Source organism: Myotis brandtii, unplaced genomic scaffold (assembly GCF_000412655.1).
Source record: "Myotis brandtii unplaced genomic scaffold, ASM41265v1 scaffold1750, whole genome shotgun sequence".
NCBI classification, from domain to species: Eukaryota; Metazoa; Chordata; class Mammalia; order Chiroptera; family Vespertilionidae; genus Myotis; species Myotis brandtii.
In genome coordinates this window covers 222,098-232,621 of record NW_005356477.1, presented here as the reverse complement: position 1 = coordinate 232,621, position 10,524 = coordinate 222,098, and the positions used below count along the sequence as shown (strand labels likewise).

At 57.5% G+C, this 10,524-nt stretch overlaps 2 protein-coding genes across 2 annotated transcripts in view; one reads left to right on the top strand and one right to left on the bottom strand.

The window, feature by feature from the left end:
* Nucleotides 1-7,550, top strand: part of DHX16 (DEAH (Asp-Glu-Ala-His) box polypeptide 16) — a gene marked incomplete at its 5' end in the record, with an annotated part of 15,419 nt that extends 7,869 nt beyond the window's left edge. Inside the window, 13 exons of the mRNA XM_005863274.2 lie at nt 294-404; nt 570-685; nt 2,481-2,691; nt 2,834-2,932; nt 3,017-3,169; nt 4,101-4,241; nt 4,427-4,589; nt 4,911-5,029; nt 5,113-5,180; nt 5,833-5,995; nt 6,084-6,245; nt 6,471-6,644; nt 7,323-7,550. Of these exons, the coding sequence (XP_005863336.1) occupies nt 294-404; nt 570-685; nt 2,481-2,691; nt 2,834-2,932; nt 3,017-3,169; nt 4,101-4,241; nt 4,427-4,589; nt 4,911-5,029; nt 5,113-5,180; nt 5,833-5,995; nt 6,084-6,245; nt 6,471-6,644; nt 7,323-7,451 (1,809 nt within the window). The remainder of the gene's footprint in view (nt 1-293; nt 405-569; nt 686-2,480; nt 2,692-2,833; nt 2,933-3,016; nt 3,170-4,100; nt 4,242-4,426; nt 4,590-4,910; nt 5,030-5,112; nt 5,181-5,832; nt 5,996-6,083; nt 6,246-6,470; nt 6,645-7,322) is intronic.
* A 32-nt stretch (nt 7,551-7,582) lies between these two features.
* LOC102242530 (chromosome unknown open reading frame, human C6orf136) lies at nt 7,583-9,762 on the bottom strand. The gene is made up of 6 exons (XM_005863263.2): nt 9,742-9,762; nt 9,204-9,605; nt 8,832-8,920; nt 8,517-8,717; nt 7,932-8,001; nt 7,583-7,860 (listed from the first exon to the last, which is right to left on the bottom strand). The coding sequence occupies exons 1-6, from the start codon at nt 9,745-9,747 to the stop codon at nt 7,759-7,761; spliced, it is 870 nt and encodes a 289-aa protein (XP_005863325.1). The 5' UTR covers nt 9,748-9,762; the 3' UTR covers nt 7,583-7,758.
* Nucleotides 9,763-10,524: the final 762 nt, after the last annotated feature.

The window sequence follows — 10,524 nt, the reverse complement described above, 5'->3', positions numbered from 1 at the left end:
CACCCCCACCCCATCCCCGCCTTTACCCTGCATTTACGACTGTTTTCTCTGAATTGTCTTAGGTGCCAGTGCTATATTTAACAAAGGGAGGACCTCTTCTTTTTCCTTTTTTGTTTATTGCTTAGAGAGAGAGAGAAACACTGATTTGTTGTTCCACTTATTTCTGCATCATTGGTTGATTCTTGTATGTGCCCTGACCGGGGATCAAACCCACAGCCTGGGTGTGTCAGAGCAATACTCCCACCAAGCTGAGTTACTGGCCAGGGAGGAGCTCAGCGTTCTCTGTCATTCAGGGTTATACAAAGAAGGGTCTGAAGATCGCCTGCACCCAGCCCAGGAGAGTGGCCGCCATGAGTGTGGCCGCCCGAGTCGCTCGGGAGATGGGCGTGAAGCTGGGGAATGAGGTGAGCTCTGGAGGGACTGACGGGTGAGGGGAGCCCAGGGGTCTGGGATTCAACCCACACGGCCCTGAGGGCCCCGCACCGCATGTCTGGGCGCCGGCCTCGTTGCCTGGCCCGACACTCCCTTCAGAGAGCACCAGCCCACTTTGCACGCTGATGGCCTCGCAGGTGGGCTACAGCATCCGCTTTGAGGACTGCACGTCAGAGCGGACGGTCCTCCGCTACATGACCGACGGCATGCTGCTCCGCGAGTTCCTCTCGGAGCCCGACCTGGCGAGCTACAGGTAGGCCCGGCCTGTCTCCCACAGGAGAGCCAGCGCCTTCCCTCCCCCGCTCTGCGCCCTCCTCCCCTCGGCGCCTTCCTGGGCGTCCTTAGCTCTGGCCTTTCTCTCCTTTCTTCTCACCTGTCCCTCTGGCCATGGCCAGTCCTTGAACCTTGGTGACCCCGGCAGCCCAGAGCTGACCTCCGGGTTCCATAGTGATGGGCTGGAGGTTAGAGGAACTGCAGAGAAAGCCCCTCCCTCCGGCTGCAGCTGTTCCCAGAGGTTAGAAACAGGATGGAGGGTGGAGTGCGGGGGCGTTGAAAGGCTGAAGACCACGCGAAGGAACTTAGGGTTTCAGCTTCCAGGGGAGACACTCAAGGAGACACCCTGGTCCCGCTGCCACATGGGAGAGGGGCCAGACTTGGCCTTTTTTTTTTTTAGTATATTTTTATTGATTTCAGAGAGGAAGGGAGAGGAAGAGAGAGATAGAAATATCAATGATGAGAGGGAATCATTGATTGGCTGCCTCCTGCACGTTGGACCGAGCCCACAACCCAGGCATGTACATGCCCTTGACTGGCGAACCTGGGGGGACCCTTCGGTCCACAGGCCAATGCTCTATCCACTGAGCCAAATTTTTTTTTTTAGTATATTTTTATTGATTTCAGAGAGGAAGGGAGAGGAAGAGAGAGATAGAAATATCAATGATGAGAGGGAATCATTGATTGGCTGCCTCCTGCACGTTGGACCGAGCCCACAACCCAGGCATGTACATGCCCTTGACTGGAATCGAACCTGGGACCCTTCGGTCCACAGGCCAATGCTCTATCCACTGAGCCAAACCGGCTAGGGACACATTTGTTTTAGGGGACCCCAGAGAGCACATCTAGGAGCCACGGGGTGTCACAGGAGAGGAGACTCAGATCAGGACCAAGGCGCCGTGGAGGCGAGACCGCAGGTTGCTCATGAGTGGGTCTCAGTGCTGCGCTGACCCGCAGGGGCGGGTAGTAACGTGCTGAGGGCAGAAGGCTCATGCGTGGGATGCGGGTGGGGTCAGGCCAGCTGAGCAAGAGGGTGCGAAGTTCTGGTCCTAGAAGGTCAGAGTGCAGCCATAGGACAAATAAGACTTGACATTTTACACCCCTTCCAAAACGCTCTCAGAGCCCACGGAAGGCCAGCCGGTGCCAGAGCGTTTGGGGTGCAGGACTTTCCCATCAACCCCAGCGGGAAATGACCGGGGCTTCCCCATCCGGCCAGGGTTCATGCAAAGAGTTGAGGTGGGGCATGAGCTCCTACAGGCTTGGTTGCCACCAGAAACCCAAAGACTAAAACAAGGAGAAAGAAAGTGCACAGAATAGCTGGTTCAGGAGGAGGCCTAGAAGTCTGCAGAGCCGCTAGGTCGGGCTGGAAGGCTCACCAGTCCCAGGAGTCTGGGAGCTGCTGGCTTTGGGCATCGTGATGGCACAGTCCGCCGCCCGCCCAGCCAGCCTGACGGGAAGAGGCCTTGCCCTCACTTCCCGCTTCTGTGACTGCAGCAGACTTTTGACTCAGACCCACAGGGAGGTCTGGCTCATCTTGGCCCCGCCCTCCAACCCCAGGTCTTGGAAGCTGCTGTTTTCCCACTGAGAGGCTGCGGGCCATAGAGCCTGGTCTCCCCCCCTCTCTGCTGGTCTTACTTCACGGCGATTCCCTTTCCTGGAGCCCCTCATCCCACATTCACCCTTGGACTCTGTCTCTAGCTGCCCTTCATCCGGGGGACCCCACGTCCACGCCTGCATGGCCTGCTCTTCTCGCTCACTGCTCCCTGTTCCCCCAGCGTGGTGATGGTGGATGAGGCTCACGAGCGGACCTTGCACACGGACATTCTCTTTGGATTGATCAAAGATGTGGCTCGCTTCCGACCTGAGCTCAAGGTCCTGGTGGCTTCGGCCACACTGGACACTGCCCGCTTTTCCACCTTCTTTGATGACGCCCCCGTCTTCCGGATCCCTGGACGCAGGTTTCCAGTTGACATCTTCTATACCAAGGTGCTCCCCGAGGATGGGCTGAAGTGTGAGGCATGAGGCCGGGAGGGCAGGGTGGATGGAGAGTCCGCAGGGGACGGGCGGAGCGTGTGGAGGGGGAGGACGAGGCTGCCTGAGCAAGTGCCTGCCTGTGCCTCCTCGCCAGGCTCCGGAGGCCGACTACCTGGAAGCCTGTGTCGTGTCTGTGCTGCAGATCCACGTGACGCAGCCCCCCGGGGACGTCCTGGTGTTCCTGACGGGGCAGGTAAGGGGGTCCCAGAGAAGACGGGGCCGGCAGGTCCAGGGCGGCCTCTGTGATCGGTCCCTGCTGCTCTCCCCCCAAATCCAGGAGGAGATCGAGGCTGCCTGCGAGATGCTCCAGGACCGCTGCCGCCGCCTGGGCTCCAAGATCCGGGAGCTGCTGGTGCTGCCCATCTACGCCAACCTGCCCTCCGACATGCAGGCCCGCATCTTCCAGCCCACGCCCCCCGGGGCACGCAAGGTGAGAGCTGCAGAAACCTGTGCTCCACCACCCTGTGGTGCTGGGGGCTCCAGTGCCGGCTCTGGAGAGAGGACACGGACGCAGGCGGGAGTGGGAATTTGTCTGCACCTGTAAGAATGCAGGGATGTCCGAGGAAGGCTTAAGGTGCGATTGAGGTCAGAGTGCAAGGTTCAGTGGAAGGTTCGTGAGAAGCAGTGGGAGACAGGGCGAAACCACATCTGGACTAGGTTAGGGAGGCCTCGGGTGGCAGGTGCACGAGTTTGGACTTTAGACTGAATGGCAGCCACAGGATTTTGAACAAAGTTTAACTTTCATCAAATATCGAACGGGTTCTCGCAGGTTCTGTTCTGGGGGTGGGATACGGTGAGACAGAGTCCTGGCCTCGAGAGCTCCCAGTGGGGTAAGTTAGGAGACAGTGCCGGGAGGAGACACGGCGCAGCAGGGGCGTGCGGCTCGGCGGGAACTTTCCTGGGTGTGTAGGGAAGGCCTCCCCTCTCCAGTCAAGTGAAAGTGAGGCAGAGGCTTGAACTGGATGAGGAGGGAGCCAGGCTGGGACCCTGAGAGGAGACAAGGTCATGAGGGCTCGCGCCGAGCGGGCGTGGCTGTAACTCTCCAGCAGGATGGGAAGCGGTGGCCAGGGGAGTGATGGGAGGTGCGTTTTAAAAGGACCATTCCGGATGCCACGGACCAGGCGGCCCCATCTCCCAGCTCTGAAACCTCAACCTCTTCTCCACTTCCTTTCTATGTCATGCCCTTGCTGAGCCCCGCTGCCCCTCACCGTCCTCCCAGCCTGTCCCCCTGGGACTGGACACGAATTCCCTCAGCTCCTGCCCTTATCTGCCCCTGCTGTCTACTCCAAATCTCCCCGGATTCCTCTTCCTACATAGCTGGAAGGTTGGGGTCTCTGAGTGACCCACAGCCTCTCACTCAGGTGGTTGTGGCAACCAACATCGCCGAGACTTCACTCACCATCGAGGGCATCATTTACGTGCTGGATCCAGGGTTCTGTAAGCAGAAGAGCTACAACCCTCGCACAGGCATGGAGTCACTCACGGTCACACCCTGCAGCAAGGTCAGCCCGGGCTCCAGGGGGTCTCCATGGTGGAGCGGGAGGCAGAATGGACCCACAGGCAGGCCCTACTCAGAAGCCGGCGGGGCTTAGGACGGAACCACAGCCTCCTAGATTCCTTGCATAAACACTGCCCTTTCTCTTTCCCTCACCCAGTTGTCAGCCGGCCTGTCTTTCCTTCCTTCCAGGCCTCAGCCAATCAGCGAGCGGGCCGGGCTGGCCGGGTGGCGGCCGGGAAGTGCTTCCGCCTGTACACCGCCTGGGCCTATCAGCACGAGCTGGAGGAAACCACGGTGCCCGAGATCCAGAGGACCAGCCTGGGCAATGTGGTGTTGCTGCTCAAGAGCCTAGGTCAGTGGTCGGCAAACTGCGGCTCGGCAAACCGTGGCTTGCGAGCCACATGCGGCTCTTTGGCCCCTAGTGTGGTTCTTCCACAAAATACCGACTTCTGCGCATGGGCCACGAAGTTTCAATCGCACTGTATGTGCGCGCCTGCACGTGGTATCTTGTGGAGGAGCCACACTCAAGGGGCCAAAGAGCCACATGTGGCTCGCAAGCCGCAGTTTGCTGACCATGGGCCTAGGTGATTGGGGTCCCCGGGCCTCCCGAGAGGCCGGGCTGGAGTCACTGGTCCTAGTAAAGGGACTCTATTCTGCCCTCACTTCTCTGCAGGGATCCATGACCTCATGCACTTTGACTTCCTGGACCCTCCCCCGTATGAGACCCTGCTGCTGGCGTTGGAGCAGCTGTATGCTCTGGGAGCCCTCAACCACCTTGGGGAGCTCACCACGGTGAGGGGGAGGCCGTGGACGGGCAGGAGGACAGGGACACCTGAGGGAGGACCGGCTCAACCCTCTCTCTTTCCTCTCCTTAGTCTGGTAGAAAGATGGCAGAGCTGCCAGTGGACCCCATGCTATCTAAAATGATCCTGGCTTCTGAGAAGTGAGTCCCCCCATCCGGCCAGGCCCCCACCCACAAACTGGCCACACCGGCCATCTTGGTTATTTTGCTCCTTTTCTCTCTACCATATTCTTCTGTAACAAATAACAAGTTATTAGAGAACTCTTCCTGCCCCCCGTGAGGCCCACAAGGGCCAGTAAGACACTGCTGTCCTTGGTCATTATGTGAAATGGGGAAGATTGACACACACGTAGGAAGTTTGGGGGCATGAAGGGAAGTGGAAGACTTTCCATCTGTGAGGAGTGCTGAGTGAGGGTTGGTTTGGGGACTTGCTCATCCTAAGGCTCAGACTGGAGCATTTAGATGTGGCTGTGGAGGGACCACCTTTAAATGCCGTGGTTGGGTCAGAGGTCATCACATGAGCCTAAAGGAAGCGGTCTTTCCCCGATGCATAGTGCACACCTTGCCTCTGCCTCCTCAGCGGCCTGTCCTGCCTCTGCAGATGTCCATCTGCAACTGTCATCACAGCCCTGAGCTACTGGCACTGCCCCCAAATCTAGCTACTCTGAGTGCTTAGCCCTGTGCTGCCGGGCGGTCCCCATGTGAGGACACAGCCCACACAATGGTCACTCCCGCCATGTGTCTGTCCCTACGTCTCGCTTTGAGCTCACAAGCTTTTTCGCTTTCTGCCCAGGTACAGCTGCTCAGAGGAGATCCTGACAGTGGCCGCCATGCTGTCCGTCAACAACTCCATCTTCTACCGGCCCAAGGACAAAGTCGTCCACGCGGACAACGCCCGTGTCAACTTCTTCCTCCCTGGGGGGGACCACCTGGTTCTGCTAAACGTGTACACACAGGTCGCTGGGCTCAGGAGAGTGGGAAGGAGGGGGACATGGGAGACTCTGGTCCTATAAACACTCACCCCCTTCTTAACCCTCTCCACAGTGGGCTGAGAGTGGTTACTCTTCCCAGTGGTGCTATGAGAACTTTGTCCAGTTCAGATCGATGCGCCGAGCCCGGGATGTGCGAGAGCAGCTGGAGGGGCTCTTGGAGCGGGTGGAAGTTGGCCTCAGTTCCTGCCAGGGGGACTATATCCGTGTCCGCAAGGTCAGCGTTCCTCCCGCGGCCCCCGGGCTCCGAGGGGCCAGCTTCCCCAGGCCTGGGCAGCCCTCCCGCCTGAGCTGGGGAAGGTCCGTTTCCTCCCGGGGCTCTTCACGCACCCTTCCCTTCCTAGTTCTCCAGAAGCCTGAACTAAAACTGAAAAGGTGGCGAGGGCTGAGGGTCCCTGGGGTCTGGCCTTCCCATTGAGGGTCTCTCCTGGCTGCTCCTTAGGCCGTCACTGCCGGTTACTTTTACCACACAGCACGGTTGACTCGCAGCGGCTACCGCACAGTGAAACAGCAGCAGACAGTGTTCGTTCACCCCAACTCCTCCCTCTTTGAGGAACAGCCTCGCTGGCTGCTCTACCATGAACTTGTTTTGACCACCAAGGAGTTCATGCGACAGGTGAGGGTTCCACCCCCTGCCCTGGCGGGTGGAGGTTGTAGAGACCAGTGGTACTCTGGCCAGCAAAACCCAGGTTCGAGTCGCTGGGCCTGGCAGAGGAACAGGGAAACCACTGGTTTAAGGAAGGGTAAGCTAGAAAGACGCCTTCCTAATGCTGGCTCAGGCCTCGGAGATCTGGCCATCGCACCGTGAGCTTTTGGAAGGCTGCTGTCCGGATGCCGGTGCTGGGGAGGGTGGTGAGCAAAGCAGGTGTGGCCTCGGCCCCAAGTGTACTTTACCGTTCCCATGCAGGCCTTCAGGGAGAGCCCACTCGGGAGCCTGAGTGACACGTGGAGGTGTGCCAGCCTCAGGCAGGCAGTGCAGAGCTCTGCGCCTTCCTGCAGCCACAGGGGAAAGAACCTTTTTTAAATATACTTTTTATTGATTTCAGAGAGGAAGGGAGAGAGAGAAACCTTGATGAGAGAGAATCACTGATCGGCTGCCTCCTGCACGCCCCGCACTGGGGATTAAGCCTGCAACCCAGGCAAGTGCCCTTGATCAGAATCGAACCCGGGACCCTTCAGTCCACAGGCGGACGCTCTCCCCACTGAGCCAAGCCGGCCAGGGCAGAACCTTTTTGAGCTCACGCGTGAGAATCTAGGGAAGATGGGATCACTGCTGGCTTCTCCCCACTTCTAGGTATTGGAGATTGAGAGCAGTTGGCTTCTGGAGGTGGCACCGCACTATTATAAAGCCAAGGAGCTAGAAGATCCCCATGCCAAGAAAATGCCCAAAAAAACAGGAAAGACACGTGAAGAGCTAGGGTAAAGAAAAGAAACATAAACACAACACATCAGCTCCATCTTCTCCACGTTATTTATATCCGTTAATAAAGTAGTTTTGGAATAAAGCTTGTGAGAACTTTTGTAAGCTAGAGAAAGTGATGTGGAAATTCCATCTCATATTTTCACTTAGACTTTATTATTTACAAGTTAAATTACACAGCAGCTTTACACAGCATGAGATGGCAAGGAGGGAGGGAGGGGGAGGAGCGGGAAGAAACTGGCCAACCCCACCTCTTGTGTGTAGCAGTTCTCAGTGCTGCCCCACCCCAGTTCCTGGATGAGGCCTTGGGTCACAGGTGTAAGTTGGGTTCTGGCTCTGACAGCCCCAGCATCACCAGGGCTCCCACAAGCAGCTTCTTCACAGGCACTGGGGGTGAGTGTGAGGGCATCAGCTGCCGGGAGGAAGTGACTGCATTAGCAGGGGTGCTGCCCCTCCGCCCACCCCACCCGCCCTGGGACTCACTTTGTCTAGGCGGTGGCGATAGATGAGGCCGCTGGAATTCAGGTAGAAAGTGGAATAGGCATCATAGGTCCTGGTGAAAGGAGAGGAGCTGAGGGGGAAGGTGGCTGATCCCAAAGATCAATTCAAGCATTTGCTTAAACTCCTAGTCCCCTAACTGTGCTACATACTAGCATTACATCACCTGGGGACTTTGAAAAATCCTGATGCCCAGGTTGCACCCCGTCACAAACTGCTGATTGGGGGCAAGCCTAACAATTTCTTGGGATCCTACTTTGCCAGAAATTTACCAAGTACTTTACCTAAGGGTGTGAGGCTCACCTTATGAGGCAGGAGTTTTCATTCAGTAAGTATTTGAATTCCTACCTATGTGCCAGGTGATACACATGAACAAGCTGAGTTCAGAGGTTCTCTCATGTACTCGGTCCCAGTTCTGTTACAGTAAAGGAGACTAAACCAAGACCCCTGCCCTCAAGGAACCTCAGTGAAGGCAGGGAGAGGAAGGGCTATCCAGGAGACCAGACCACCAGTCCTGAAACGGAACGTGTGGAAAGTGGGTGGTGGTGGGGTCCCTCCTCAGCCCCTTACCGGTAAAGCTCTTCCTTGTCACGCTTGTAGAAACGCAGAAAGAGCATGTGGATGGGCAGCCCCACCAGCCGCCAGCGGGCTTGCAGGGTCCAGTTCTCAGGGTGGCGGGTCAACTGCAGAACCTCCAACTGAACTTGTGCAAAATAGTTCCAGGCCAGGAAGCGGCAGAGGGTCAGCGACAGGATATACCACGTCCGGCCCCTGAGAAGAAGGGATGGGAAAGAAATCTCATGCAGAACCAGAAAGCCAAGCCGCATGAGAAATGGGAAGCAGATGTAGAGCAGCAGCCTGGCATCTTCCCTAGCACGGACTCACTTGGTGCGTATGCGCAGGATCTCGTTGATGAACTCCACATCCGAGGAGTAGAGAGAATAGTCATGGGAGTGAAGGAAGAGAGTGGGGAGCTGGTGGGAGAAGAAGGCATCACCAGTGGGAAAGGAGCGATGATCCTATTTCTCCGTTTTCTATTTTTAGTGCCTCCTTCCCTCTGAGTGAAAGGTCATTTCCATGCCATGTATAACTTCCCTTAATCCAAACCGAGGATTATCTTCTACTTGGGAAATGTCTGTAACATGTTTCTATGCTTGCCTTGTGGTTCCAAGAAAGAATCCAGTTGACTAACCCTCTATTTCCAAGGTCACCTGCATTCCCACCAGGTGGATGAAGGTCCCTTTTGAATTGACTTACCTCTTGTCTCAGTCTCTCATACATGACAGCCAGGTGCTCCTCCATACTGGGGTCTCCTGACGGAGTGGCAGGGGAAGGGCGGGCCGTCACAGGGGCTTGGAAAGATAGCACAGCCCCAACATAGGGGCAGGAAGGTCCCTCAAATAGGCTCCTAAGCCCATCCAGACAGCCACTATGCAACTCAGGTCCTGGTCCCTCCTCCCCCTTTCCTGGAGGGAGACTCGCCCATGGTGAGCTGCGGGCGGGGACCTGAGGGAGAGGTAACGGGGGAGCTCCGGGAAGCAGCCCAGGAGGAGGGCACGGGAGTGCGGGAGACCGGAAAAGGGGGGAAGAGGGAGAAGTGGCCGTCGTGGAGTGGGGCCACAGGGGTGGGAATGGCAGCGCCCGTGGAGAAAGCTGGTCCTAAGGAGGAAGAACAAAAGGAAAAGCAATAACCCAGCTGCCCATGGCCCTTCATCCAAACTCTCACGAACACTTCCACTCCCACCGGCTCCTCGGGCAGAAGGGGGAATTGCTCAAGGAAAAGGGGTGGATTCACCTCCATCTCCAGGAGGAAACAGTTTCTACGACAAGCACCTCCCCCAAACGGTTAGCAAATGCCTTTACATTTAAGGTTCCAATACTTTGGGGGCAGTTCCACGGCTCCTGGAGCAAGGCTCACATCCATGTTTGAAGAGAGAACAAGGAAGGAATCGCGTTTTATTGCGCTGTGGGTGAAAGGCGTGGCCTGCAGACTCCACAACCATGTGCGTCCAATGGAACAGGAGCCAATGAGCACCCAGCCCACCGTGCACCCTTCAGCACTCCCATTCCCTGTAAATCCTCACAGTCGGGGAGGAAGCCCACGAGTCATGGCGAGGCTCCAAACCACAGTAAATGTCGAGCCTTGCGACTTGTAAAGTAGTGCACAAAGGTAAGCTGTCGCTCGGGCCCCACTGATGACACAGCCCAGGAGACCAGGAAAGGCTGGACTCCACTCCTGCTCAATGACCTTGAAACTGATGCGGAGGAAGGAGGTCACCCAAAGTCTGGCTGACCAAGTCCCGCGTCACTCCATCACTCCGGGGCGTGGCTATCCTGCCCACCTGGGCGCAGGGCCCGAGCCGGGTCCACCGGGTCCGAGGCCGCCTTCCTGCCGGGACCGCTATCCGGGTGCAAGGTCTGTCTGGTGGGGACCGGTAACTCCGGGCGGCGCCCCGCCGGGTGCGTTCGAACCTCTCCGCCCCCCGCCCTTCAAATCACCTCCATGCACAGACCGTGGCGGAGACACGGACGCCCCCCAACCCCCCAAGACCCGGAGGAACGACCAGGGCTGGCAGCG

What these genes read in the sequence shown, in the direction of transcription:
- LOC102242530 (XM_005863263.2), bottom strand. An exon ending in ATCCTGCGCATACGCACCAA is followed by an intron (nt 8,718 to 8,831) that starts GTGAGTCCGTGC and finishes CCTTCTTCTCAG; the next exon opens with GGGCCGGACGTGGTATATCC. An exon ending in ATCGCCACCGCCTAGACAAA is followed by an intron (nt 7,861 to 7,931) that starts GTGAGTCCCAGG and finishes TCCTCCCGGCAG; the next exon opens with CTGATGCCCTCACACTCACC.